This window comes from Ornithorhynchus anatinus, chromosome 2, assembly GCF_004115215.2.
Source record: "Ornithorhynchus anatinus isolate Pmale09 chromosome 2, mOrnAna1.pri.v4, whole genome shotgun sequence".
NCBI classification, from domain to species: Eukaryota; Metazoa; Chordata; class Mammalia; order Monotremata; family Ornithorhynchidae; genus Ornithorhynchus; species Ornithorhynchus anatinus.
This window is the reverse complement of record NC_041729.1, coordinates 82,731,551-82,759,533: the sequence shown is the minus strand read 5'-3', so window position 1 is coordinate 82,759,533 and position 27,983 is coordinate 82,731,551. Positions and strand designations below refer to the sequence as shown.

The window sequence follows — 27,983 nt, the reverse complement described above, 5'->3', positions numbered from 1 at the left end:
CACTTTCAGATACGATTGACTTGAGTTCTCCCCAGAGAAGGAAAATGCCTTAGTGGATATATATGAGTTAATTCCTTAGCAAGCATGGTATGGTTAGAAGAAAATAGCTTTGAGCAGGAACCTACCATTCTGTGCTTCTTGTTCCTGGAGTCAAGTGCTTACTCCAAATATTTGCAGCATATTGATCTTTGATTAAGATCGATTCAAATTTTCCTGAGACCAGACTGTCTTGTTTAAGTTAAAAATACTCATTTTGAAAGCACCTTGAAGTTCTCTGGATATAAGGGGCACACAAATGCTACCTTTCAAAAAAGAATCGAATATTTAGTGCCTTGTAGAGTATTGGGCACCACACTACATCTTACACCCTCCAACAGATACGGTTTTTGACATCCAAGAGTCAGCAAGATGGAAGGTGAAATCGATTACTGGATGTAATCACCCCATTTTGGGGCAAAAGGGACTGAGGCTCAGGAAGCATGGAGGATCTCAAGAAGTCTTGGAATTCCAGATCCCAGCCACCATTCCTTGCCCATTGCTCCTTTCAGAGTTAAGCAGCATCTCTGGTCGTCACCTTGTCTTGTGCATTGCATTTATGTGTCGTGTGTCTGTGTCAGTTGGCTTCTGTTCACTTTCTCATTTATAGAGAACCCTGAAAACTGTTCTGAAACATCGACAGTCCCCGTTCCTGCTCCACCTCCTCCTAAACCTAAGCCTAAACCCAAACCCAAAAAAACAACGGCCCCACCAAAAGGCGCTACTGCCGTGGGCAGCCACAAGGGTGACGAAGCACCTGCTGTTAAAAAAAATGCCAAGACTCCCAGTAAGCAGCCCCCCGTCCCTCCACCCAAGCCGACAAGTCGCAATGTGAACCGGGAGGCTGGTGAGTACCGCAGCCGGCTTGGTGTGCTTGGTGCACGTGCATGTCTTGGGCTCGGGTCTTGCAAGGGGCTTCACTGGGCCCCATTTCTTCCCTCATGAAGAACAGTATACTTGTCTCTTTTATGAAAATCTCCATTCTGCTAATTGGGTTGGGTTGCATAAGCCAGAAAAATGTATAAATGCCTTTGTTTTCTCTTTCTACCAAAGAGAGTTCATTTGATGTCGTTCCATGCGTACAATTAAGAGCAAAAGATCATAGATAATGATAACAAGTTTGGGGTCATACTTGAATTTATGTACTCCATCCCAGCCCCTTTTATTCTGCCCAATAAAGGCACTGGTTTTTAACACCTCCTTTCTCCCTCCCTGTTTACTAAATCACCTTTCTTCAGAAACCCTAGTATGTTCTGATTGCTTGCAAGGTTCTCGTGTTCATTATTGTCTGATGTGTTTCATGGAAGGTAGAGTCGTGATCATTTTGTCCTTTCCTCCTTCCCTCCACTGATTCTTTCCCCTCTTCACATAATGCATCATCAGGCAGATCCCAGAGGGATATAAAGGCATGAATTCTCATTTTTTCCCCCAGCATTCCATTTAAGGGATTTTCATGTTACTTGATGTTCTTCACCATAAAATATTTGGGGAAACCATAATGCATTTTGTATAGCCCACGTTAACCTTCTCTGTAAAAGCAAAGAAGGTTTAGTGTCAAGTGAAGCCCCCAACCATCTTCCTGAATTTCTGAATTTCAGATGTCTCTCTGAATAGAATAAATAGAATGATTGAATAGATTGAATAGATTGTTCATGTCTCTGAACACTTGAAACAAATTTACTTAAGCAAGAAAAAGGTACTTTATTCCAGTGACATTATATGCATACAAAGATACAGCTCTCCTTTGTAGCAAATATGACACTCTGACCGGAACTCCTACACAAGGTTGAATGGTACTCAAAGACCGTCTGTGGTTCAGGCTCTGCCCAAAAAAAATATAGCAGATCCCATCTTTAGCCTATAGCACCATGTGGTCAACAGTGCATTCCAGTAGGGTTGCTCAGACACCAATGGCTTGGTGACTGATCATGCCACTTTCATAAGACTAGATTATAAAAGAAGAGAGAAGAATGGCCTCTTGCCAACCTTACTTTTACTTGAATTGTTTTTGCAGTAGTGGCAGTGGGTTGCACTGAAACATCCACACTCTTGTCAGCAGACATTGAGACAGCAGGCTGGGTTGGTAGCTGGAACAGTCTGGTATTGCAAAACATAATATTTTTCTGCAACCTATTTCAGCTTCCCTCACTCAGACACTGCTGGGCCCTTACAATATTCATAAGCTGTTATTGACTTGTGGCAGTTGTGTTGGCTGTCCTTATGAGTGGAAGTCATTTGTTCACTTGTTGAAAAAAAATGCAGTAGAAGTGAGCAATTTAAAAAATTGTTCCAACAAAAGGGAAAAAAAAAGTCCCCCAAAATCTACCAAAAAGAAAATTGGAATGTTTTGTCGTGACAAAGAAGTTTCATGGTAAAAAGGTACCATCTAGATATTTTTTCCCTGGCCCCTCCCCAACCAAATCTCAGTTCTCCCACCCCACCCCCAGCTCTTCCTAGCATCCCATTAGGACACGGAGCTGCCCACTCACACATTTGGCAAGCTGAGGAATTGCAGTCCTTGCGGACCTCCTGAAGTCACAATCAATTAATTAATGGCTCAAAGGAACACCACTCCCAGGGCTCAGGTGGGATTTCCTAGAGGCTTTGGTTCCCAGAGTTTGGCTGGGGTAGATGAGTGGGAAGGGCCTTCCTGCCTCCTAGTGTGGGCGAGGTATGGGCTGGTTAGCTGAGCCTGCTAGAAAGGTGTTTTTTTTTTATTTGTTGAGTGTTTTTTTTCCTCATATGGGAATAGAGTACTCTCTAATTGCTAGTTGTCTGTGAAAATAGAAGCAAGAGAGGATCTGCAGTTCATCAGGGTGCAAAATAGATGAGTGGTCCTATCTCAATGTCTTAATTGGTTGCTATGCACCCCTGGAAAAGCTGGAGGCTTTGGAGGGGCCAAGATGTCTAAGAGAGGAGACTGGAAACCCGTCAAACGGCAGGGACTGTCTCTACCTGTTGCCGACTTGTTCATTCCAAGCGCTTAGTACAGTGCTCTGCACATAGTAAGCGCTCAATAAATACTATTGAATGAATGAATTGAATGAAAATTTGTGGGTGGGGTCTTTAGCCTTTTTGAGTAGCAATGCATAAAAGGCACTTTCCATGTTATCCCATCCAACATCTTCCTTAACAGTACTAGAAATTTAACTTCTTCACAGTACCGTTTTGCTTTTCAGTTTTATCCTTGAAATACTTCCTTTTACCCCATCTCAATAACAAAATATGCAGATACATACAGTGGTTTATCTTCTGGTATTGCAGATCCAGGTTCTAAAGATGGTTAGCTAATTTTCTTTATTTTGCTCCTAAGAGCAAACATTTTGCTGGCTCAGTCTCCTCAGATAAACTCAGAAGTGAAATCACCAGGATTTTGATATCTAAAGAGAAGTCCAGCAGTGGGCTAGTGAGTGAGCATAGATTTCTCGGTAAAGGGCGCGCCCACACTAGGAAAAACTCCCCTCAAATGAATGGCAGTGTCCAGTGAAGGATTGGAAAACTATTAGGGAATCACTGGTGACTAATCCAGGGGATGGGGACATTTATTCTCAGGAGATTTTCAAATGATTTAACAAAGGAGAGATTTCCTGCTGTTTGAATGCTAATTTATTGACTCTGATGATGCTTCCAGTAAGTAGTCTAGTCATTTGTACTTCCCAGATTGATAGAGGGCCAAGAGGCCTGGATCTGGGGGACATTTGAATTTACGGAAGACACCGCACTTCTCTCCGCAGCGGCTCCGCTGTGGCCACAGCTACAGTTGGCCACCCCTGCACTCCACGGTTCCCAGGTGGGATGAAGAGAAGTTGCTCGCTGCATTTTGGCAATTCCAGGATCGCTCTTTAAAAAAAAAGTATTTATTAAGTGCTGACCATGTGCCGGGTACTGTACTAAGTACTGGGATAGATACAGGTTAATTAGGTTGGACACAGTCCATGTCTCACATGGGGCTCACAATCTTAATACCCATTTTACAGGTGAGGTAACTGAGGCACAAGGTTCAGACCAAATAAGAGCCCTTCATTCATTTCATTCAAGTCATTCAAATGTATTTATTGAGCACTTACGGTGTACAGAGCACTGTACTAAACAGTTGGAAAGTACAATTTGGCAACAGAGACAATCCCTGCCCAACAGCGGGCTCACAGCAGGAGACAGACAACAAAACAAAACAAGAAGACAGACATCAATACCATCAAAATAGATAAATAGAATCATAGATGTATACACATTATTAATAAAATAGAGAAATAAGTATGTACAAATATACACAAGGGCTTGACCTCTCTTCACCCTGACAGCTAAAAGAAGTCCATGTGTGGCCCTCCACACACTAAGATATATGCCATGTAACATTTTGGCCAAAATTAGTTCCCACCACCCCACCCCCGACACACTCTAGCCCTGCTACAGAGAAATTGGGTATATGGATCTTCTCAGAATAAGTGTATCAGTTTTTAAATGAAATGAGCCAATTTTACCAATCCACTGACTCATTGTGGCTCTCCCTCACCCTCCATATTTTTGCTTGACTCATTAAACATTATTGCACTCGTCAGATGCCTTTAAACTGTGAAGGGGTTAGAAAAAGGAAAACTGTCCCCCAGTTATTGTTTTTCATCACTGTTATGGTTTTTTGAGTGTAACATTTGACAGGGAAAATGAGACCTTTTTCTATCACTGCCTTATTTCAAGGAGGAGAACCAGATCAATTTGAGTCATTTTTAGAAAGGCATTTACAGTACAGTATTTAATAACTCCCTAGAAAGACTCAAACTCTGTTCAGTGGCATTTCTGAAGTGCCTACTCTGTGCAGAGGACTATATAATCCCTGGGGAAAAGTACAATGGAGGATAAATAAGAAATGGCCCAGGCCTCCTCAAGGGAGACAGAACCTAAAATTGGGGAGGAAGTTGCCAATAAGCAATTGATTGATTGCAAAACATGAGAGGACAAGAAGAACAATAAAAACAAAAGGGCTACCAGGCAGTGCAAATGTTGTCAAGCTCCTTGCCAATTAGGTGGGGGCTATTAAACAGTCGCTCTCATTCATTCATTCATTCAATAGTATTTATTTTATTCTTAATTTGGAGAAGTCAACACTGCTTCCACTTTATCCTGTCTGTACTCTTGCTCTAGCAAGTTAGGATCAGACCTCTTCCCTCTTTGCTCCTCTTCTCTCCGTCCCCACCCCAACCGTCTCGGGGTGGTGGAGGGAGGTAGACGGTGAGGGGTTCTGGGTGGCGTACTTCCGGGCTCCAGTGGCACAGGGGCATCCAAAAACCACATTCAGTTCTGGTACTTCATAGGAATGTTTTCATTGTTTTCCAGAGGAAATCGTCACCTGAGGAGATAAGATGCTAGCACATTAAACAGGAGAAACTCTCTATAGAAGAAAACATATAAATTCGAAGTTAGGAAGAAATTTGCCAATTTACACTTTTTGCCCTTCAATTTTAAGAAGAGTCCTGACTCCGTGGTGGTATAAGCGCAGTCCTTTGCAAAGCCAGGAGGATGTCCTGGCTTGCCTCTTGAGTCCTCCTCCTCCCAGCACTTGGGACTTCATGGCTCAGTTAAGTGCTGTGGTGAGAAAATAACTTTAGGTGCAAGGTTTTATTAGTATCATGGACTGAACAGAAACAATAAAGGAAAGATGTGAGGAAGAGGGAGCTAGAAGTCACTGGGATAAAGGGATGGTTTTAGTTTCTTTAGGAATCAGAATGGAACTCAGCTGGATCCTGGGAGACTGACTGGGAGAATAATTCAGTTCAATCAGGCTGTAGTCCTCCATCTTCTGAACGGGGAACCCAGGTAATGTTGTTTACTCCCAGAAAGGGCCCCTATCCAAAGAATGATAAGGGCTCAAGATGGATCTCCTTAGTAAGGCAAATATAGTGACAGCTGGCTGCAGCAAATCTATTGGCAGTGTAATGAGTGTTTGCTTTTCAAGCAATCTGATATTTGAAATGAAGATTTTTAAAAGGCTAATGGAAACCACAGTTCAGCCGCTTTAATGGTAAACTATGCGAAATGGAGGTTTTTTGTTTTTTAATGCCAAATTTCTTTCTCATTTTAGCAAGCTCTTCTCATTTGAAAAAAACAACTGTCTCCAAGTCAGCATCTTCACCATCAACTTCATCCTCCTCCTCATCTCGTCCCAAAGCTGCTAAGGAGCCAGCGTCTAGCAAAACAGGGATCGTGGGAACTACAAGAGGCAAGAAAAAAACCGGGAAGCAGTCAGCGACCCGAACACCAACAGATGGAGCTGCTTCTGGCATAGCCAACACCTCAGGAGATCATTTAGACATCAAGGAGGAAAAACTTAAGCTAGAGCAAACTCTCCCCACTGCTGAAGAGCAGAATTCCGATGACCAACAGAGCCAGCCTGTGGTTCCACCCCCACCTATCGCTCCTCCTCCTCCTCCTCCTCCCCCCACCCTTCCTCTCTCTCGCACGAATCAGTGCTCTCTTTCCTTGGACACTCCAGTTGTAACAATTAACAGTGGGGGCGGCCCGCCTTCCTCTGGCTTAGACTCCACTCATCCTCTCTGGACTGAAGAGCCGGCCAACATAACCACTGTCCCATCAGATTCTGGCCTTGATGTTAGCCGAGAAAGAGTGAAATGGTGAGTTTGGGAACAAAACCCTTCTAAAATTATAGACCTAGCTAACGGATTTAGATTTAATTAATGATCCAGTTAATCCGTGGCATCTGTTGAATGCCTACTGAGTGCTAGGCAGTTCCACAGGAGCAAGACATATGTTTCCTGCCCTCATGACACAGTGTAGTGAAGGAGATAGACAGAAGCAGCCTGGACTATTGGAGAAAGCACCAACCTCAGATTCAGAGAACCTGGGTTGTAATCTCAGTTCTGCCAATTGCTTGCTGCATAACCTTGTACAAGTTACTTAACTTCTCTGTACCTCAGTTTCTTCAACTGTAAAATGGGGATTAAATGCATGTACTCCCTCCTACTTAAACTGTGAGCCCCATGCTGGTCAATCAATCGATCACATTTAATGAGCATTTACTGTGTGCAGAACACTGTACTAACCCCTTGGGAGAGTACAGTGTAACAGATTTGGTAGACAGGTTTCCTGCCCACACTGAGCTCACAGTCTAGACAGGACCTGGAACCTGATTAATTTATATCTCCCCCAGCACTTAAAACAGTGTTTGGCACATACTAACTGCTTAATAAATTCCATAAAAATTTACCATTATTATTTGTCAAGTGTTTACTGTGTATCAAGCACTGTTCTAAACGCTGGGGTAGATGCAAGTTAATCAGGGTCCAGTTACAGTCCCTGACCCACATGGGGCCCCCAGTCTGAAAAAGAGAACAAGTATTGAATCCCCATGTTATAGGCAGTGAAAGTAAGAGCTAGAATAAGGATAAAGCAAAGAACATTGCCAGCATATTAGGACAAAACAAACAAATAAGTAAAAGCACAGGTAAATATAAGTTACAGTAAATATATGTATGTAAATTCTGAGGCTGGGAATACACACCCAAATACTGTGGATGTGTAGTGTGTGATTTTATCAGGGAAGCCTTCTTGGGGAAACTGAGACCACAGCTGATGAGTGAGTCACACTCAGAATAGTTATGGGCACTGAGACATTGAGAAGAAACCGCTTTATTCCACAGCTCCCTTGCTGAGTGAGGAAATCGTCATAGGGCCTTTGACATCAGGCAGAGATGCTCATTCTGTAGTTCCCCAATGTTCCCACCCTCTCTCTCTTTCTCTCTCTCTCTCTCTGATCTCTTTGGGAACAGAAGGAGAAGATGGAGACTGATGGCTATCTCAGAGTGTACCTGTTGCCCAGTCCTGACTCACTCAGACACTCTTGAAACATGCATGGTCTTGGCTCTGTATGGTTGCTTCACTGGAGATGTTGAGCTCTTTCACAAGGATATCTGTTCCTACTTTGAAATGGGAAGAATTCTCCCTCTTTGCTACAAATGGGCATAGAGAAGCCTCTGAGGGCTTAGATCATTAGATCAAGGCTCATTCTTCACTGGAGGAGATAGAGTAGATTCAGGGACCGTATCATTTTGGGGGCTGAAATGAAGGGGGTCGCACAGGGTCTGTCTAGGCCCAGTACTTTTTAATGTCATCATTAAGACTGGGATGATTGAATAAAGATAACATTCACTTAAATAGTCCCTAATACGAAATAGGCAGCACGTTGGAGAATAGGATTAAAACTCTGAATGACTTCAGATGGGAGAAGTGATCAGGAATAGAGTGGCTAAATCTCAGAAGAGCAAGTGTGAAAACACTGAAGGAGGTAAATGTGGTACACAAAATCGGAATGGCTTGTAATAGGTAATTATATCAGAAAAAGATCCAAAGTCATAGTTGATTTAAATCAACCTGTGGCCTATAGTGGAGGCATCCATATTTTTTCAGTAGTGGACACATGACCAGAAATCTATATACATATAGGCCACATCATTTTTTTAATTGATGATAATGATGGAGTAGAGTTTGTTAGCTATTCAAAAATAGGGATTTTTAAAAATTTTTTAGCAGCAATTAAACACTTTTCTGAACTTTTTAAAATAAACTTTATTTAGTACAAACATGGGCAGTTACAAGCCTGCTACTAGCCATTGATCCATCTTGATCAAGTTAGTGAAAATACTGATATTTGACAGACTGTACTATTCTCGAGAACTGGGCAGGGCATTCAGTTCATGCAGGTGTTAGCTAGTTAGGTTAAAGAGGTTTGCTAAAAATCTCAGACAGACCACAGTCAATCAATTAAGAGCATTTGTTGAGCGCTTCCTGTGTGTAGAGCACTGTACTAAGCGCTGGGGAAAATACGACAGAGTTGGTAGACCTGTTTCCTGCTCATGAGATGCTGCTGGTCCTCAATTAATTGGGGGCTGCATTTGGTCTGTAGGCTACAGTTTGGGTGCCCCAGTCTACAAGATAATTTTGCTCCTAAAAAGAGGAGAATGTGGTGTTGGGATACAAATATATACAGAAATGTCACACGTACATTTTTCCCCCACTGCATTATTCCAAGTTTCGGCTTGGGATTTGTAGTTTGACCTCAGTTCCCCAACTCCATTTTTCAGATTGCTGATTACCCAGTTTATTGTTGCTTGGCTAGTCATCTCAAAAATGACACATTACCGATATGGTCATCACTGTTTGACGATGTGTTTGATGTGTTTGATCTGATTATCTCCTATCTCCTATCTCATCCAAGAGCTTATAGGGTATTGTACAGGGCACACAGTAAATAATTAATACATGTACTTATTATTTCTTAAAGTTCAAAGGCTATTCTGAAGAAGGGAAGACATATTGTGGATTTAATAACTTAAAATATATGATGAGAATGAATTCTATAGAGACAGGTGTTCTCTGTTTGGTACAACAATGAATGGGCATAAATTATAGGAAAACTTTAAGAAATGTCTGCCCGCATAGGATAATTTCTTTTAAAACAGGAAAAATACATATCTCTCTGGAATCACTTAGTTGAAACCTGCCTCAGAGACAGGGTTTTCCAGCATTTATTGGGTAACCATGATGCTATAAACCAACCCTGAAGTTTCATATTTTGTGATTATGGAATTGAATCTATAAGACTTCTTCATTGTTCTGCTTCATTATTACTAAACTTACACTGTTATTGCGCTATGCAATTTCCTCTATAAATGGTGTTAAAGGGAAGTAAAAGTTTCCACCCTTGCCGTACGATCTAATGGGGGAGACTGTAGACGTAAATTGATACCATGGTTAGGATAGCTGTAAATTATAGGCACAAGTTTAAAAAAGTCAATAAACATATAAATACACACATTTGGGAATGACTGATGGGTTGGCATGACTGGGATGAAGAGGGATTAATCACAGATTACCTCCTGGCAGAGATGGTGCATGTTCCATCTTGCACTCCTGGGAGGATCTCCCCACTGCCATCTTCTTCATGCCTATATCTGCCTCATGTCCAACCCTCCTTCCTGAAACTACTATGGAAAATCCCTGGGAACAGATCCCTGGGCCGCTGTTTTACCATGGACCTCCAATTTATACAGGTTTTGGATTTTTTTTTATAGGTATTTGTTGAGTGCTTACTATGTGGCAGGAGCTATTCTAAGTGCTGGGGTAGACACGAGCTAATCAGGTTGGACACAGACCATGTCGCTCATGGGGTTCACAGTCCTAATCCCCATTTAACAGGTGAGGTAACTGAGGCCCAGCGAAGTTAAGTGACTTGCCCAAGGTCACACAGCAGATAGGTAACAGAGGCAGGATTAGAACCCAGGTCCTTCTGATTCTCAGATCCATGCACTATTCATAGGCCATGCTGCTGCTGTGTCTTTCCTCTCCTATGTGTCCATTCCCCTGTTCCCTCCCCGACTTCCTCTGCCACTATGAGGTCCTGGATTTTCTGCGGCCCCCTGAGCAGTCAGAAGGTTCTGCACAGAGCTTGAGGGCAGAGCTGTGCCAGCTCTGGTATCTCACAGAGCTTTCCTCAAATCTAGACTGTAATCTTGTTGTGGGCAGGGAACATGTTTGTTTATTATTGTATTGTATTCTCCCAACTGCTTAGTATAGTGCTTTGCACACAGCAAGTGCTCAATAAATTCCTTTGAATGACTGAGTAGGGGGCAAGTCATGGATTCAGAAGCTGCCTGCCCCCTTCCCCTCCAGTTGCTCCCTCCCCCTGGCTCTCCAACCCTCCGGCCCCACAGCCCCATCCATGAGACTGTTAGGGAGGTCATCATAGGTTGGAAACTGGGCAGAATTGGGCCGGCCTTTGCTTCCCTCTGGTCCAGAGGAGTGCTCTTGGGCAGATCAGAAAGATGTGAAAATCACCACTTTTTTCCTAGGAGTGAAAGTGGAGTAGACCCATCCCTGCCAGTGAGGAAACATTAAAGGAATTAGAGCATAGAAGGCTGATGGGGATTTAATGGTGTATCTGGCATTTATACAGTGTTATATTTTATGGTGGCTGGTGTCAGGTATACTATATCACCACTGACTAAGAAACAAGGGGAAATGGGATTTATTTTAGATATAAGGAAGGCTTTCCTGTGAGTAAATGTTGTCAAATCCCAGAATGAATTACAAAGAGAGGCTGTGGAATCTTCTCTGGAGGACTTTATAACTAGGTCATCATTTCACCAGAATGGTTTAGTTGTGGTTGTGCCTGAAGTCGAGCAATCTTTCTTGCTCCCTTTCAGTTTTGTGATTCCAAGAAATAGATAAAATCTAGGAAAAGATTTAGGGCTTTGATTCTCAATCTCTAGTTCTAATCAATAGTTCAACTAGTTATTGTATATAATTAATACATGATCATCTATATTTAATGGGCCTTCAGGGGCTTAAAGGTGGACAAAAGGGTTTGCACAAAAAATGATACAACTGCCAGTTGCTGCATTCCTCACTTCCCATAACCCATTCACCTTTAGATGGGAACTATTTTTCTTGTTTGTTTTTTTTTACATCGAAGCAGTGGATCACTCAACCGGTGGCATTTATTGAGGACTTACTGTTAGCAGAGCACTGCACTCAGGATATGAGAGACTATAGTAAAGTTGGTAAACATGATACCTGTCATCAAGGAGCTTACAGTTATGTGGAACTGAACTGCTCCAGTGTGGCTGCTTCAGGTTAGGGGACAAAATAATTAAACAGCTTTTACATCTTTGTTCAAACTGGAGTCCAAGGATAAGAATGAGGAGCTAACATGGAAGAAGCAGCATGACCTTATGCAAAGAACACAGGTCTCAGAGCCCGAGGACCTGGGTCCTATTCCCAGCGCCACCATTTGCCTGCTGGTTGAACTTGGACAAGTCACTTAAATTCTCTGCACCCCAGTTTCCACTGTAAAATGGGAATTCAGCACCTGTTCTCCTTCCTACCTAGATAATGAGCCCCATGTGGGACAGGAACGAGTCCTAGTGCTTAGTAGGGTGCTTGGCACATAGTAAGCCCTTAACAAATGCCACCATTATTACTAATTTTTATATGTTAGAACTACTTAATTCTAGGAAGAGCTTTTGTGGTGACCAGATAAATAAGACCATAAAAGAATGAATACCTCGCCTAGATAAAATAAGCACATTCCCTTCAAGAGCTCAGAACATTCATGCTTATAACTGTTTCATTTGCTGTCTGTATACGCTGTCAGGAAATTAAGGTAATTATTGATACCCTTATTTTCAAATCAATCAATCAGTGGTATTTATTGAGCACTTACTATGTTCAGAGCACTCTACTGAGCACTTGGGAGAATGCAGTACAACAGAGTTAGCACATTACCTACCCACAACAAGCTTACAGTGTAGAAGGCGAGACAGACATTGCTATAAACAAGTAATTTATAATATAATAATAATATAATATAATTTTCAGATGGGAAGTCTGAGCCTGAGAGGTTGAAAAGTGACTTACTTAAACTCACAGATAGTGGTATACCCAAAGGAAGGATGAAGGTCTCCTGACTTCCAGTCCAGTGCTCTTCTCACAAAGACAAGTTGCCCTGGAAAATGATTGTTCAGTGTGACTTTATCCTAATCCTGCATTGGAGTAACTTTTCATTTTAGGAATATTGAATTTGTTCCTATACTAATGCCTGTCTCCCCCTCTAGACTACAAGCTCATTGTGGGAAAGGAATGTGTCTGTTTATTGTTATGTTATACTCTCCCAAGCGCTTAGTACAGTGCTTTGCACACTGTAAATGCTCAATAAATATGATTGAGTGAATGAATGAATGAATGAATGAATGAATGAATGAATGAATAAGCCTCTTCCAGAGTGGTTGTAGGAAGCGTCATGTCTAAATAATGTCAATATGGGATAGTCTGATAGTGTAAACACCCTAAGGATCTACTAGAGGAGGAAAGGAATCATGGGCCCCTTGCCAGGATAGCACTGATATCATGGAACTATTTTTGGAGTCTCAACAGTTTGACCACCAAAGAGGAGCTGGTGAAGGAAACCCCTTGCCTCGTGATTCCTGTGTTGATGGGAGAGACCTTCAGTACTTCCAGGGCTGAAGGTCACCGAGAGAGCCAGACGAATGATTCCGATTCTGATGGGCCCATTCTCTACACCGACGATGAGGACGATGATGATGAGGATGACACCAGCGGTGAAAGTAAGACTTTTTCAGGGGCTGTGAGGTGCGTGCAGGCTGCAGCCTTTCACAGAGACCCAAAAGAAATGTAGCAGGAAGAAATACAGCTTGATCTGACTTTCCTCCTGCATTTTTCCCAAATTGGAGTTGTTTAGTTTCTATCACGTCAGGTCATCGGATCATAGAAAATGACCTTTAGGAGATGAATGGAGTGCCTACGGCCTTATCCGGGGTCAAGTCTGTAAGTTTGATTCTTTCACATGAAAGTATCAAAGCTTCTTGAGTCTTTTTCAGGATGCTCAGAGGCAACAGCCCGAGTGTCTGTTAAATGGGCAGGATTACATGTAGAATTATCTAGTTTATGTTTTTGGATGGTTTAAATTGTCAATCAACTGTTGTATGTATTGAGTGCTTACTGTGTGCAGAGCACTATACTAAGTGCCTGGGAGAGTACAATATGACAGTTGGTAGACATCTTCCCTGCCCACAAGGAGCTTACAGTCAGTCTAGAGGGAGGAATCAAACCTTAAAATAAATAAAATAGCCATAAATGCTGTGGGGCTGAGGATGGGGTGAATGGAGGTTGCAAATCCAAGGGCAAGAGTGATGCAGAAGGGAGAGGGGAGTAGGGAAATGAGGTCTTAGTTGGAGAAAGCCTTTGGGAGGAGATGTGATTTTAATAAGTCTTTGAAGGTGGGGAGAATGGTAGTCGGTCAGATATGAAGGGGGAGGGAGTGCCAGGATGTGGGTGAGATAGACAAGATTGAGGAACGGTGAATAGGTAGGTTGGTGTTAGAGGAACATTGGAGGGGAGTATTGTAGCAGAAAATCAGCGTGGTAATAAGGAAGAGGCAAGGTGATTGAGTGTTTAAAGCCAATGGTAAGGAGTTTCTCCTTGATGCAGAGGTGCTGAGCAACCACTGGAGATTCTTGAGGCGAGAGAAGACATGGACTGAATGTCTTTTTTAGAAATATGGTTCTGGGCAGCAGGGCGAAGTATGGACTGGAGTGGGGAGAGAGGAAGCAGGGAGGTCAGCAAGGAGGTTGATTTAGTAGTCTAAGTGGGATAGGCTAAATGTTTTGGATGATTGTAATAGCAGTTTGATTGGAGATGATAGGGAAGATTTTAGCGATGTGAAGGTGGAACCAATAGGATTTGGTCATAGTTCAGTGGGTGAATGAGAGAGAGGAATGGAAGATAACACTTGTGAGCTAGGAAGGATGGTGGTGCTGCCTACAGTGATGGGAAAGTCAAGGGAAGGACAGGTTTTCGGTGGGAAAATGAGGAGTTCTTTTTTGGACATGTTAAGTTTGAGTTGTTGGAGGTACATCAGCATGGCTCAGTGGAAAGAGCACGGGATTTGGAGTCAGAGGTGATGGGTTCGAATCCCAGCTCGGCCACTTGTCAGCTGTGTGACTTTGGGCAAGTCACTTAACTTCTTGGTGCCTCAGTTACCTCATCTGTAAAATGGGGATTAAGACTGTGAGCCTCACGTGGGACAACCTGATTACCCTGTGTCTACCCCAGTGCTTAGAACAGTGCTCGGCACATAGTAAGCACTTAACAAATACCAACATTATTATTACATCGAAGGAGAGATGTCCTGAATGCAGGAGGGAATGAATAAAGTCTTATGACTGCAGAGAAGGAGAAAGATCAAGGCTGGAGATGTAAATTTAGGAATCTTCTGCGAAAAGATGGTAATTGAAGCCATAGGTGTAGGTAGAGAATAGAAGGGGACCTTGAACTAAGCTTTGAGGGGCTCCCGCAGCCAGGAGATGGGAGTCAGAGGAGGATTTTGTGAAACAGATTGAGAATGAGTGGCCAAAGAGATGAGGACAACCAAGAAAGGACAGTGTCAGTGAAGCCAAGGTTAGATAATGTTCCCCCAGAAAAAGGGGGTGGTCAAAAGCAGCTAAGTGGTCAGAGAGGATTAAAATGGAGCAGAGGTCTTGGATTTGGCAAGAAGCAGATCATTGGTGACCTTTCAGAGGGCAGTTTCTGTGGAATGGAGGGGCAGAAGCCAGATGGGAGCGGTTTAAGAAAAGAATTGGAGAAGAGGAAGGGGAGGCAATAGGTGAAGACAACTTGCTCAAGAATTTTGGAATGGAATGATAGGAGGAAGATGGGATGATAGCTGGAGAGATCTTTTTGGTCAAGGGAGGGTTTTTTTGGGATAGTGGAGACATGAGCATATTTGAAAGCAGTGGGGAAGAAGCTATTGGAAAGTGGACAATTGAAGATGTCAGTCAGGGAGGGAAGAAGGGAGAGGGCAAGTGTTTTGATAAGATGCAAAAGAATGAGGTCTGAAGCACTGATGGAGGAGTTAGATTTTTGAGAGGAAGCATGAGACCTCTTCTTGAGATACTGCTGGGAAAATTGGGAGAGTCAAAGAGGAGGCAGGAGAAGGAAAGGACTAGAGAAACAAGGAAACTGGAGACAAGTCCTTTCCATGAGTCAGGGATCTCAGAATGTTCAGATGGAGGGAAATGGGTTAAGGGTGAGACTGAGGAAATTATTAACAGACTTTGGCCTGGAAAATAGCCAGTTGGCCAGGGCGACTAGCCGTTTATGCCAGAAAAGTAGTAATGTGTGCTTGTTACATTGACTTTCAAACTTGGGCATCTTATCGGGAGACAACAAGCTGGTCAAACATTTTGGGAGACTGAGAAACTGTCTTTCATAATGTCTGCACCAAGGAACCTTTCACTTCGATATGGGGGTAAAACAAGGTTCACTTTGTAGCTTGTAAAAGTCATCTTTCAATCAGCTAATCAGTGGTATTTACTGAACATCTACTGTTGTGCAGAGCACTGTACTAAGTATGTGAGAGAGTTCAATACAACAGAGTTGATAGTCACATTCCCTGCCCAAAAGGAAATTACAGTTTTTCATTGCCCATGAAGCCCATATTGGGTCTCTTATATCTATGGACTATTGACCTCCCTCCTATCTGGAATCGAAAATATCAATGTAACATCACTGTCGTCAGAGTGGGTATTTTTTAAGGTGTTTTTTAAACACTTACTATGTGCCAAGCACTGTTCTAATCACTAGAGTAGTTACAAGCTAATCAGATCGGACACAATACTTGTCCCACTTGGGGCTCACAATCCTAATCCCCATTTTACAGATAAGGTACTTGAGGCACAGAGAAGTGAAGTGACTTGCCCAAGGTCACTCAGCAGACAAGAGGCAGAGCCGGGATTAGAACTCAGGCCCTTCTACCCCCCAGGCCTGTGCTCTATCCATTAGGCCACACTGCTTCTCATTATTGCACTTTTTTGAAATAAGATGAATTCAGCTGCCAAGGATTTTGGGGTCTTTTGAGGGTTAAAGCACAGATAGAAATAAAGCTTGCTTTCGTGCCTGGAAACTTTGCTGGCAGAAAATATGCTGTAACTTGCTTATGAAAGAGGAAGGAGGTAGAATAGGAAGAGAGGTTCTGAGTGTAGCAGGTGGGTGAGTCAGAATACACTGCTTTCAGACTTGGAAGAAAGGAAAAAGTCTTTGTATCTGCACCCTTGTAGATCGCAGTGATATTCCAACATAACATGATAATTTTACATCATCACGTTTCTAATAATGAAGTGATGCTTAATTTTTTTTTTTTAACTGGGTGCCCAACACAATTTAGCCAGTTTTTTTTCTATGTTCTTCAGGCTCCGTCAATGTGAGGTAGGTTGGATTTGAAACTATTTTTCTTCTGCCGTTAATTAAAATTCCAGTTTTGCATAAGGGGAACCGATTCCATTAAAAGCCCTTGAAAAGTTTGCATCTGTAACCTGAGCACAGACAGTCAAAAATATTTTTCCTTTGTTTTATGTGTTTCTTTCCCCATCCTTAGGCACTTTGGCAAGTAAAATACGTCGAAGGGATACACTTGCTATCAAACTTGGCAACAGACCATCTAAGAAAGAATTGGAAGACAAGAACATCTTGCAGCGAACATCTGAAGAGGAAAGACAGGAGATCAGACAACAGATAGGAACAAAGCTAGTGAGGTATCATGTGTAATCTGAGTGGAATGATTCACACAATACAAATAGGTCTGTAGGAATCACATTTAATTCTCAGTATTTGGGGACCACCTAAAAGACCTAATGATTTGAAATTATTCTGTTTCCCTTGAGATTCCTTCAAGGAGCTGTGACTGACTGATTCACTGTCTTTAATGTTTCTGAATCTTGGGCATCTGATGCAAGGAAATCCCACATTTATGAGTGCTGCCTGCTCTACAAAGGGAGCGATGTAATATCATGGCTCAAGTCCAAGTCAAGGAATCAATCGATTTATAGGGTGCTTACTGTGTGCAGAGCAGTGAATTAAGCTCTAGAGAGAGAGTACAATACACCAGAGTTGGTTGACATGTTCCCTGCCCACAGGGAGCTTATAGTCTAGAGGGTGATGCTGTTGCTATTGTCTGTAATTTTTTTTTAAATCCCATTTAAACAATGCAGGATGTAACGGTAGAGTTGGCTCCTATTTACAACACCAAATATTACTACAAATGCCGGGCATGACTATGTATTACTGTAGTTCCTGGTACCAAGCGTATGTACTTATGCCAGAGCCCCAATTACAAACACCCTCTTTTTAGTGCCGTGATGGGCTGGAATAAATCAGGTCCTTCCTTCCAAACACAGTTCCCCCCTCCCACCAAGTCCTTAATTGTAGTCCTGCTGGCCCAACTGGTTGATAGGGGATTTAGCTGATGGGAGCTGATGGAGAAGTCCTAACCCTTCCATTCCCTGCACCTCCAGCCACCCTCCACACCCGGTGGGCAAGGGAAGGGTACACTTTTGCATCCCCAGCCTCAGCTGTGTGGAATCTGATTCATCATTTTTCAGATTCTCCAGGCCTATTGCTTCTCTTTTTGAATTTAGCTGCTCTCTGCCTTTAGTCCATTGTTCTGCTCAGTAGCATCTCTACCATGAGGTGGAAAGGGACAGGAAAGAATATAATGTCAAATCAGTCAGATTTGCTATTTGATAGCAACATTTTTTTAAGATTTGCTGTGGGAGAGTGTGAAAACTGTTGGGCTAAAATTAAGCTTTGAGGTTACCTGTGGGTTTCATATACCCAGAGCTATTCCTACCCTATGTTACCAGGAGTAATTAGGAATTGAGTATACTAGGACTATCAGTCCTTTTCTCCGCCCATTCCTTCCCCACCCACCCACACATCAGATTTCCATTTTCCATGTCAAATATTAAATCCCTATTGTTCTTAAGTCTTTTACTTTCATATTAATAGCCTCTCTTGCTTACTCATGTAGTCTGTTTTCTTTAGAATCCAATGCTTTGCATTCCCCAAATGACTTTCTAAATGTAGATTTTCTAAATGTTAAAAAGATAATTTCTTGTTTATGGTTGAAAAGTGCATTTCCAAATGTTCCCTGTGATCTTTAAAAAGTGTTTTTCTGTTAAAGTGCTTTTCTGTTTTATTTACTTTTCCCCTTAAGGGGTACCATTTTTATAATCTATGGTATATTCAATTTTGCAACCTTAGGAGACTTAGCCAGAGGCCTACAACAGAAGAACTAGAGCAAAGAAACATTCTTAAACGTAAGTACCTTGTATTATAGACCAAGCACATTATTTGATCACTTTATAATCTTCCTTCAGGACTCCTAGTTGTTCACTGAACGTTGGATTATTTATTGCTATTGTTTCATTCTCTACATTCATACTGAATGATTTGCTAAGAAGATCATTTTTATCTCTTACCCTTCCAGTTGTGAAAACAGTGAGCTGGGCTTCAAAATGAATTTCTCAAACTGTGTCATGATGCCTGATTAAGTTTTACAATTAGGACAAGAAGTGTTCTGTGTCTTAGCCAATTAAGAATAGAAGAATACGCAAAGCCTACTTGAGTATCAGCTTCATAGAAAAGACAAAAGAATCCCCTGAAACAGATACAACTTTCACATAGTATAGTTGAGGTTATAGTCTATCACAGTTTGCAATAAATAATAGGCCTATCCTTTGTATAAGTTTAATTATAGGATATTCTAATAAATCTGTCTTTAGTATAGAGTAGGTTGCTTATTACTATTCTGAACTGAGGAGCGGTTAGTCAACATAGACGGTTGAGCCCTGAGTGGAATAGAGATGGTGTCTTCTCTAATTATCCTGTATCGTTACTAGCACTTAGCATGGTGCTTGGCACTTAATACATACTCAGCAAATACCCACAATTATTGGAGTTCTCTGACCTCTATTTTCACTGTACCATGCGCTAGTAGAGGAATATATTATACTGTTTGTTCATCCATAAGCACTGTTCAAAGGGAAGGTATTAAGTTTAAAATTGTGTAGTTTTGTTTTGGATGCACAATTCACTGGGCCATTTTGTATCAAGGTGACTGCCAGTCACCAGCCAGAATTATTAATGGGAATTACAAAAATGGACATCTCTTTTCTTGATAAATTTTGCTGTATTTCAAAGCAGAGCTCCTGACCATGCAAAATTTTAGAGAGCTACTGTGGGCAAAATGCCAGATTGTCACTTAAATGATAATGAATCACTGACGGTCTGGGGGAAATCCCAGGAGTTAAATTGGCCTGTCTTACCCTGCTGTCCAATATGAGATGCCTTCTTTCCAGTTTTGTTTTGTTTTTTAAATAATGGATTGTTTAAATTCAGCATCTAGGATGGGTGTGAACACCCCAAAACCAAGTCTGAACTGTGAAACTATGGCATTTATTCATTTCTTTGATGTTTTTTTCTTTCTAACTTTTTTCTGATACTCATTATGAAATAAACAAAATGCAAAGGTATGAAAAAACAAAAAAAAAAGTCCATCGAGGTATAATGGCCCAGCTTTGAAAGAGAAAAAAGTTACTTTCTAAACTCTTCCTCCTAAATAACACTAATTCAGTTTTGGGAGTTTTTGACTTTTTGTCAAGGATCAAAGCAGCATCTAAAATTGTCTAGCATTTCCAACCAGTGTAAAAGGAGAGCCTAAGCTCAGGAACAGAATACAGTTAATTCCTATGCAGTACCATCTATAACGGTGCATTTCACAAATAATTTCTGAAGAGAAGGAAGATTTTGGAAATTTTTGTGCCTCTAAAGATACACAAAATTATTGCTACAGTATTTATATCATTATTAGTTATAGAATACAGTATCAAATCTCTTTTACTGCCATTAAATTATTTGAAATGCCCTCTTTTCTGACTTTACAACTTCAAATTTAAATGATTACCAGGGAATAGGTGTGGCTTCTTATTTAAGGTTTGGATTTTCCACCAAATTCCTCTTTTTCTCCTTTCTCCCTCCCCTTTAAATTTAGGAAAGTATGTGAAGTATGTGGGTGTTTTTTTTTTGAATGAGGGACTTCTTTTAAGGTGTAGACTAAGGAGCAGGTTAATATTACAGCTTCCATAAATAACACTAAGGAAATGAAAATCACATATCATTTCTGTCCTGTTTCACAATTTCAGTCAGGAAAAGCACCATGCCAAAACCTTCATTATGTATTGAGGCTAGGTTATCAGTTGGTTGATGCACCACTTGTCCTTTCTCCTTGGCCAATGCCTGCTCCTTCTCGGTTGATGGATATCTTACTTTTCTTGCTGGTCATTGATAAGATACAGTGTTGTCCTCTTAACATGGTCTGCATTTGAAAATAACTCTTGTGTCATACCTGAATTCCTTTTTGCCAATCCTCCCCACAGTCCTGTTCCATCCATCTTCCTGTAAAACTGTGTCAGTTGGAAGTGAACATTAATGGACTTAGAAGCCTACTGACTTAGGGAATGTTTTTACTTTTTATTGAAGTTCCCATAATTGACTACCTAATTTTGTACCTGTTTTTTCTGAGTTCCCACCTCCCCCTCAATTGCAAAGTGGATATATTGTATGTGGATGAGCTGTTTTTATACCACAGTTATTGTAATGAATCACCGTCTCTTTCATAAAACTTCCTTCCTTTTTAAGTGGTGTGGTATATTTCTGGACTCTTTAGAAGAAATGTAAACTAGTGTTGCCTATAGGCAGAAACATTAGATTTCGATAGCAACTTCATTATGTGACCACAAACTGGGGAAACAAAGGCCCAGCCAAAATTAAATAGTTTTTTCTTCCCAAAATGAAAGGACCAAATCTGGCATTAGAAACCAGAACCCCTTTCATATTAGCTACTCTAGTAGAATCCATGCTACTTTATTTTGGGGAGGGGAAAGAGAAGACCTTTTCTCAAAACCTGGGCTGTCTTTCTTGAAAAGGAGCTAGGAGGACACAAGCTTTATGCACCAAAATTTCCCTTAGACACAGCAGCCCAGGCCAGGCCCATTTTCCCTCTCAGACCCACTAATTATCTTCAGCCATGTTTGTCAGCGTTCACCTCTTTTCCCCAAAATTCATAATTTATCTGCCAGGTGATCTGATGATGAGTTTCAGTGTTGTGGGGTATTTAGGGGTAGTAGTGTTCTGGGCCCCTCCCAGGGGGTTAGACTACTAGGGTCATGATTAGAGAAGCAGTGTGGCTCACTGGAAAGAGCCTGGGCTTGGGAGTCGGAAGCCATGGGTTCAAATCCCAGCGCTGCCACTTGTCAGCTGTGTGACTGTGGACAAGTCACCTCACTTCTCTGTGCCTCAGTTACCGCATCTGTAAAATGGGGATTAACTGTGAGCCTCACGTGGGACAACCTGATTACCCTGTATCTCCCCCAGCACTTAGAACGGTGCTCTGCACATAGTAAGCGCTTAACAAATACCAACATCATCATTATTATTATTATTATTATTAGAGCCAAGGATAAACAGAGGATAGACTGATAAATAGATGATAGATAGAGCTCTCTTAGCTCTGAGAAGCCATCAGGTGATTTACCAGTCTTTTCTCCATCTAAAGTAATGACTAAGATTGGACCAATCTCCTCCTCTTCCCCATCTCTCCTCCCTCTCCTCATCTCTTATGTTCATTATCTTTGCAAGTCCCTCTGCTGCTCTTCCTGTTCCTCCTCCTCCCTGTCAAAATGCTATAAACAAAACCTGCTTGTCGGGCAAGTTTCTTTAAGTGTGCACAGCTGTTACACAAAATGCATTGTTTATGGATCGACTGAGCACTTCCTGTGGGACCTTTCTAAAATATTTACATCTCCTTTAGTGCTAAGAGTTACCGTGTGCAGGATTTGTCAATGAGTCACCATCTCTTTCATAAAACTTCCTTCCGGGTTGTTTTTAAGTGGTGTGGAATATTTCTGGACTTTAGAAGAAATGTCAACTAGTTCTGCCCACAAGCAGAAACATTTGATACATTAATTAAATGTAAGTATTTTAAGTGTACTGTATTAGAAATAAAAATCAATTCCAATTCTTTTGCCCAAAGCTTTCACCTAGACAAAGTAACTAATAAGATTCAAATAGATGCCATTGAATTTTTTTCCATACACTGTTTTCTTACAAGTGGAATTCAGGAAGTGTAGTGACAAAGGCTGCTCTTGATTCAAATGGCTCAGAATTCCTTGGAGATGCAAATGTTTCAGCCAGATTTGACTCACACTGCTAAATGGGTCAAGGTGTTTAATTTAGCAGACTTCTCTGAGATTTTTTGATCAGTAGCAGACAAGTTGGGTCTTTGTAACTGAACCTAAAAGGGCTATATAACTGAAATGCCACTCTGGTTGTTTTTTATAAACAATCAGTGGTTAATGTTTGTCACTTTATTGAGCACTTACTTCATACAGAGAACTCTGATGTGTTCCTTCTGATGTGTACCATCACTCCTTTCACTCCTAGATTGAAGGACCAGAAAACTTGTTTTCCTTACTACTAATAAGTGGGAGAATTGTATTAATCATCCACATCAGCAGTTTGGGGAGAATTTGTTAATGCTGATACAATGTCTGAAAATGGAAAAAATACCAGATTTGTGGCTCATGACCACAATCTAAATTATTTACATCAATTGAAGGAAATAATGAGGACTTTGTTCAGTGATTCTGTTCTCTGAAATCTGGACTTTTAACCTGCCTTCATACCACGATTGCATAGTGATTGTCTCCTCCTTTAGACTGTGAGCTCTTAGTGGGCAGAACATATCTACATGTTCATAGTACATGGGCTTAGTACATGGGCATAATACAGTGCTCTGCACACAGTAAGTGCTTAATAAATCCCATTGATTGATTACAAGCATAAAGAAACACTGAGCTGTAGGTAAAGAATTGGAGTGGAGAGCTTGATCAGCATGGAGAATTATCTAGTGTTTTTTTCTTTCTTTTGCATTTCCTCAGTGAGTCAATATCATTGTAAATGCCCATAGTACCCATGGAGCATAATGGGAATATTTAGTTTACAATTTTAGATAATTTTAACATTGAAAATCAAAGTATGTTTTTCATTTTGCATTTTGATAGAAAAATAAAATCTCTTCCAATACTTTGTTGAATTGTTTTTCACATCAACTGATCAGTCAATCAGTAGTATTTATTAATCACATGCTGGGTGCAGAGCACTGTACTAAGCACTTGGGAGAGTATAATACAGGAGAGTTGGTAGACAAGTTCCCTGCACACAAGGAGCTTACATTCTAGAGGGAGAGGCAAAAAGCATTATAGACAAATAAATTATGGACATGTACATAAGTGCTTATTTGCTGAGGTGGGGTGAATATCAAGTGCTTAAAGGGTACAGAGCCAACTACTTAGAAGAATATTCAAGTATTTTTAATGTTAATGTTTTATCCATCTAAAAATTAATGTCTGAAGGCAAAAGTCCAGATTTCCACCAAAGTGAGAAATTCAGAACAGTGGCACAGTGTTTTTTCATTTGTGAGGATTCTGGGAAAATCCAAGACATATCTTCCAAGAGACTACAGTTTTGAAGCAGTCAGGATCTGTGGAAACTAGGCATAGACAAATGAAAACTTGGTAGCAGAGTGAGTAGTGTGTATGCACACCTTGCAATTAAACATTCATTCATTCAATAGTATTTACTGAGCGCTTACTATGTGCAGAGCACCGTACTAAGTGCTTGGAATGTCTCTCCAGATCCTTTTATCTGGTTGTCCTAGCACTTGCAAATAGTCTTTTAGACTGTGAGCCCATTGTTGGGCAGGGATTGACTCTATCTGTTGCCAAATTGTACATTCCAAGCACTTAGTACAGTGCTCTGCACACAGTAAGTGCGCAATAAATATGATTGAGTGAATGAATGAAATAGCCTTCACACTCACGGCTCTCTCAGATACATGGAAAGAGAGTACCTTTTTCCCCTGCATTGGCTCGGCTCCCTCTGGTTTGGGCCAGGGCAGAAAATAAGGAATTGTGGAATAGGAAAAGTAGTGAGAGAATAATTTAGAAAAATGCTACAGTTTGGATTGGGATCAGTTCAGGAAATGACAGTGTCCCCAGTCAGCTATTGTTTCCAACGAATCCACCTCAGAGGACACCTAACAAACCAAAGAGAAACAGCAGTGGGTTTTTCATCAAAAGTTTATGCTCGTGGTTTTAAGTCTTTTCCTATTTATCCTGCTTTGGCCAGAATGGCGGGTAAGCTAATGAATGAGGTTGTAAGGCCAGATACTCATCCTTAAATATTTTTTTTTCTCACCAATATGCAGAAAAGAATGAGGAAGAAGAACAAGAAGCAAAAATGGAACTAAAACGCAGGCTCAGCAGAAAGGTGACTAAAATCACTGCAGTGTGTTTTTGTGTTTGATTATGGGGAGATTAGGTGCACTGCTTGATTATGAAAACTAGTTGGTGTGTTATTCTCTGATCCTAATTTAGGAGAAAATACTTAATTGATTCTACCAAGAAGTCTATTTTTAGACTATAGTCAGATTAAGATTTTCCGTTCTCAAGATCTTGATTATACATGCCAGGCATTTTCCTACCGACCTGTATAATTAGGCTAAAGAAAATGGTCTGTGCTTTTCATAATGGCAAAGCAAATTTTTAAGAATACACATAGATGGAAATAAAAGGCAGCTGTGGAGCTATTCCTATCAGATCTCTGGCAGTAATTTAGGAATTTAAAGCAAAGTCTCTCCTGAAGGATTTAGGCTCTTGATAATCACTTTTGCCTAATAATGTTTTAGAAAACTGTCGTGAAAGCATCATTCAATCAGTAATATATATTAAATGATTACTATGTGCAGAGCACTGTATTAAGTGCTTGAGAGAGTACAACAAAATTAGTGGGCATGTTCCCTGATTATTACAAGCTTACAGTCTGGAGGGGGAGACAGACATTAAAATGAATAAATAACATATGTAATTTGAAGTTATATACGTGACATCATGAAATGTGCATTTTTATGACCTTCATCATTGTTGTGCCTGTTTGTGAAAATGTAATTTATAATTTAACATTCTCCTCTTTATAATGCAAACACTCAATATAAGTGGCCTCAATAAAGCAAAGCAATAACTTGCTGCAGTAATACTTCCCTCCTACCCTCCTCCACACCCACTGCATTAGAGAGAAATTGATTGATTGTCTTCATCATAATTACGGTAATGATTTTATCATCACTAATTTAACAGAGAATAAATCCATATCCCCAACTCCAGACCGTGCACATTAAGTGTGAAATTTGTCAGCTGGTGAATAGTTAAAAAAAAAAAAAAGCAGCTGTCTACCCCAAGAAAAGAAATATCACCACTTATTTAAAAGATTTTCAATGGTTGCAGCAGTCTTACACATTACCCTAATTATTGCCTGCTTTGGGTATATAAATTGGAGACGTTAACCCCAGTTTTGGGGCACTGATGATTTCACAATGATGAATGTTTAGATTTTTAGAATGCACAGTGTTATAAGACATTGAGCTCTCCAACTACATTCAATACAATAGAAATTGAATTTTTTCTTCCTCATTTCCAAAGAATAGGTGCCTTTGAGAAATATCCACACTTCTATTCACATAATCCTGTATTTTAATTGCCCTAGGTGACTAAACTTTTGAGAGGCCACCTACACATAGCCAAAACCAAACACAGAGCCCAGCAAACGGTACAGAAAATAATTTGCCAGTGATCTATCAGAAAGCTTTGTGACCTTGCTAACAATGATGAATTTTATAATCTCAAAAACTAGGTTGGACTGCTTTCCAGTTCTTGTTAGATGTTCCCAAGATACTGCCTTTTTTTAGATACCTGAATGTGACCTGAAACTCTCAAGTTCTCGATAGAAGACGTAATGTACTGTAGGATTGCGCATATTGCCTTGCTAACCTCCCCCCTTTTTCTCCTCTTTCTGCAGCTCAGTCTGAGACCTACAGTGGCAGAACTGCAGGCCAGGAGAATACTACGGTTCAACGAGTACGTGGAGGTCTCGGACTCCCCAGACTATGACCGGCGGGCAGACAAGCCCTGGGCCAGGCTAACTCCTGCGGATAAGGCAAGGACCCGAGCTGCTCTATCTCATATTAGCGTTCATTCTCTCTAAAGGAACCTTAACTTTCCCCACTTAACTACGGTATTTATGAAGTGTTTACTAGATCTGGAGTACTGTGTTCAGCTGCTGAGAGCTAGTAATAATTATGGTATTTGCTAAGTGCTTACTATGCTCCAAGCTCTGTGCTAAGCAGTAGGGTCCCTGCCCCAACATGGGGCTCACAATCTTGGTAGAGGCAGATGGATAAAGACAACAGAAACAAACTGCCAACAACAAGAAGCCACAGGTTCAATAAGCCGAGGGGACAGAGGGAAAGCATAGACTTTGGAGGTGAGAATCGTCCCTCTACCCACTGCTCCAAATAACCAACCAGTCCTTTCTGTCTGTCTCAGCCTTCCCAGATTGTAATGGTTGTAAATAGTAATATGGTAATAATTATGGTACTTTTTAAGCACTTAATATGTGCCAACCACTATTCTAAGTGGTGGGGTAGATCCAAGTTAATCAGGTTGGACACAGTCCCCGTCCCACATGGGGCTCTACACTCTTAATCCCCATTATACAGATGAGGTGACTGAGGCACAGAAAAATTAAATGACTTGCTCAAAGTCACACAGCAGATACATGGTGGAGCTGGGATTAGAACCCAAGTTCTTCTAATTCCCAGGCCTGTACTCTATCCATTAGGTCATGATGGTTGTCTTTCTGGCCCATTGAAGGAGGCTCATGTCGATCTGGGGCTAAGGCTTCCAGCATGTGATTTTTGGCCCCGCTGAGGGAAGCTATAACCACAGCTCCAGGCTTTCCAACCCTCTAAATGTTGCAAAGGCCTCATGCTGCCTCTTCATCCTTTCTCAGCCTCACTAGAGAAAGGACTGGATGGTCTGACTCTGAGGCTGATCCTGGGGGCTACAGTGTTGAGCAATCCAGCTCCACACTACAAGAGAAGCAGCGTGGCTTAGTGGGTTAGTGGAAAGAGCACAAGCTTGGGAGTCAGAGGTCATGGGTTCTAATCCTGGCTCTGCCGCTTGTCAGTTGTGTGACTTTGGGCAAGTCACTTAGCTTCTCTGTGCCTCAGTTACCTCATCTGTAAAATGAGGATGAAGACTGTGAGCCCTACATGGGACAACCTGCTTACCTTGTATCTACCCCAGTGCTTAGAACAGTGCTTGGCACATAGTAAACGCTTAACAAATACCAACATGGTTACTACTGCTTCTTCCTCTGGTCTCCTCTGATGCACTGCAGCTACTGTTGAGAGTAGAGCCCAGGCTGAGGAATCAAAAGGAAGTGGGTTATAACCCCAGCTCTGCCACTTATCTGCTGGGCAAGTCACTTGCAAGTGCCTCAGTTAACTCATCTATAAAAATTGGGATTAAGACTCTGAGCCCCATGTGGTTCATGGGCTGTATCCAACTTGACTGACTTGTATCGGCCCTAGCACTTAGTACAATACCTGGCACTTATGGAATAAGAAA

General features: G+C 41.3%; 1 protein-coding gene across 7 annotated transcripts in view; it reads left to right on the top strand.

The window, feature by feature from the left end:
* PHACTR2 (phosphatase and actin regulator 2) overlaps window positions 1–27,983 on the top strand; it is a 212,020-nt gene that overhangs the window by 172,464 nt on the left and 11,573 nt on the right. For 3 of the 7 annotated variants that reach the window (XM_039911158.1, XM_039911163.1, XM_039911159.1), the window contains 7 exons: window positions 647–883; window positions 6,113–6,662; window positions 12,970–13,169; window positions 16,997–17,153; window positions 18,661–18,716; window positions 24,725–24,786; window positions 26,371–26,508. In XM_039911158.1, coding sequence (XP_039767092.1) covers window positions 647–883; window positions 6,113–6,662; window positions 12,970–13,169; window positions 16,997–17,153; window positions 18,661–18,716; window positions 24,725–24,786; window positions 26,371–26,508 — 1,400 coding nt within the window. The remainder of the gene's footprint in view (window positions 1–646; window positions 884–6,112; window positions 6,663–12,969; window positions 13,170–16,996; window positions 17,154–18,660; window positions 18,717–24,724; window positions 24,787–26,370; window positions 26,509–27,983) is intronic. The other 4 variants (XM_039911157.1, XM_039911160.1, XM_039911162.1 and 1 more) reach the window with 3 other exon arrangements.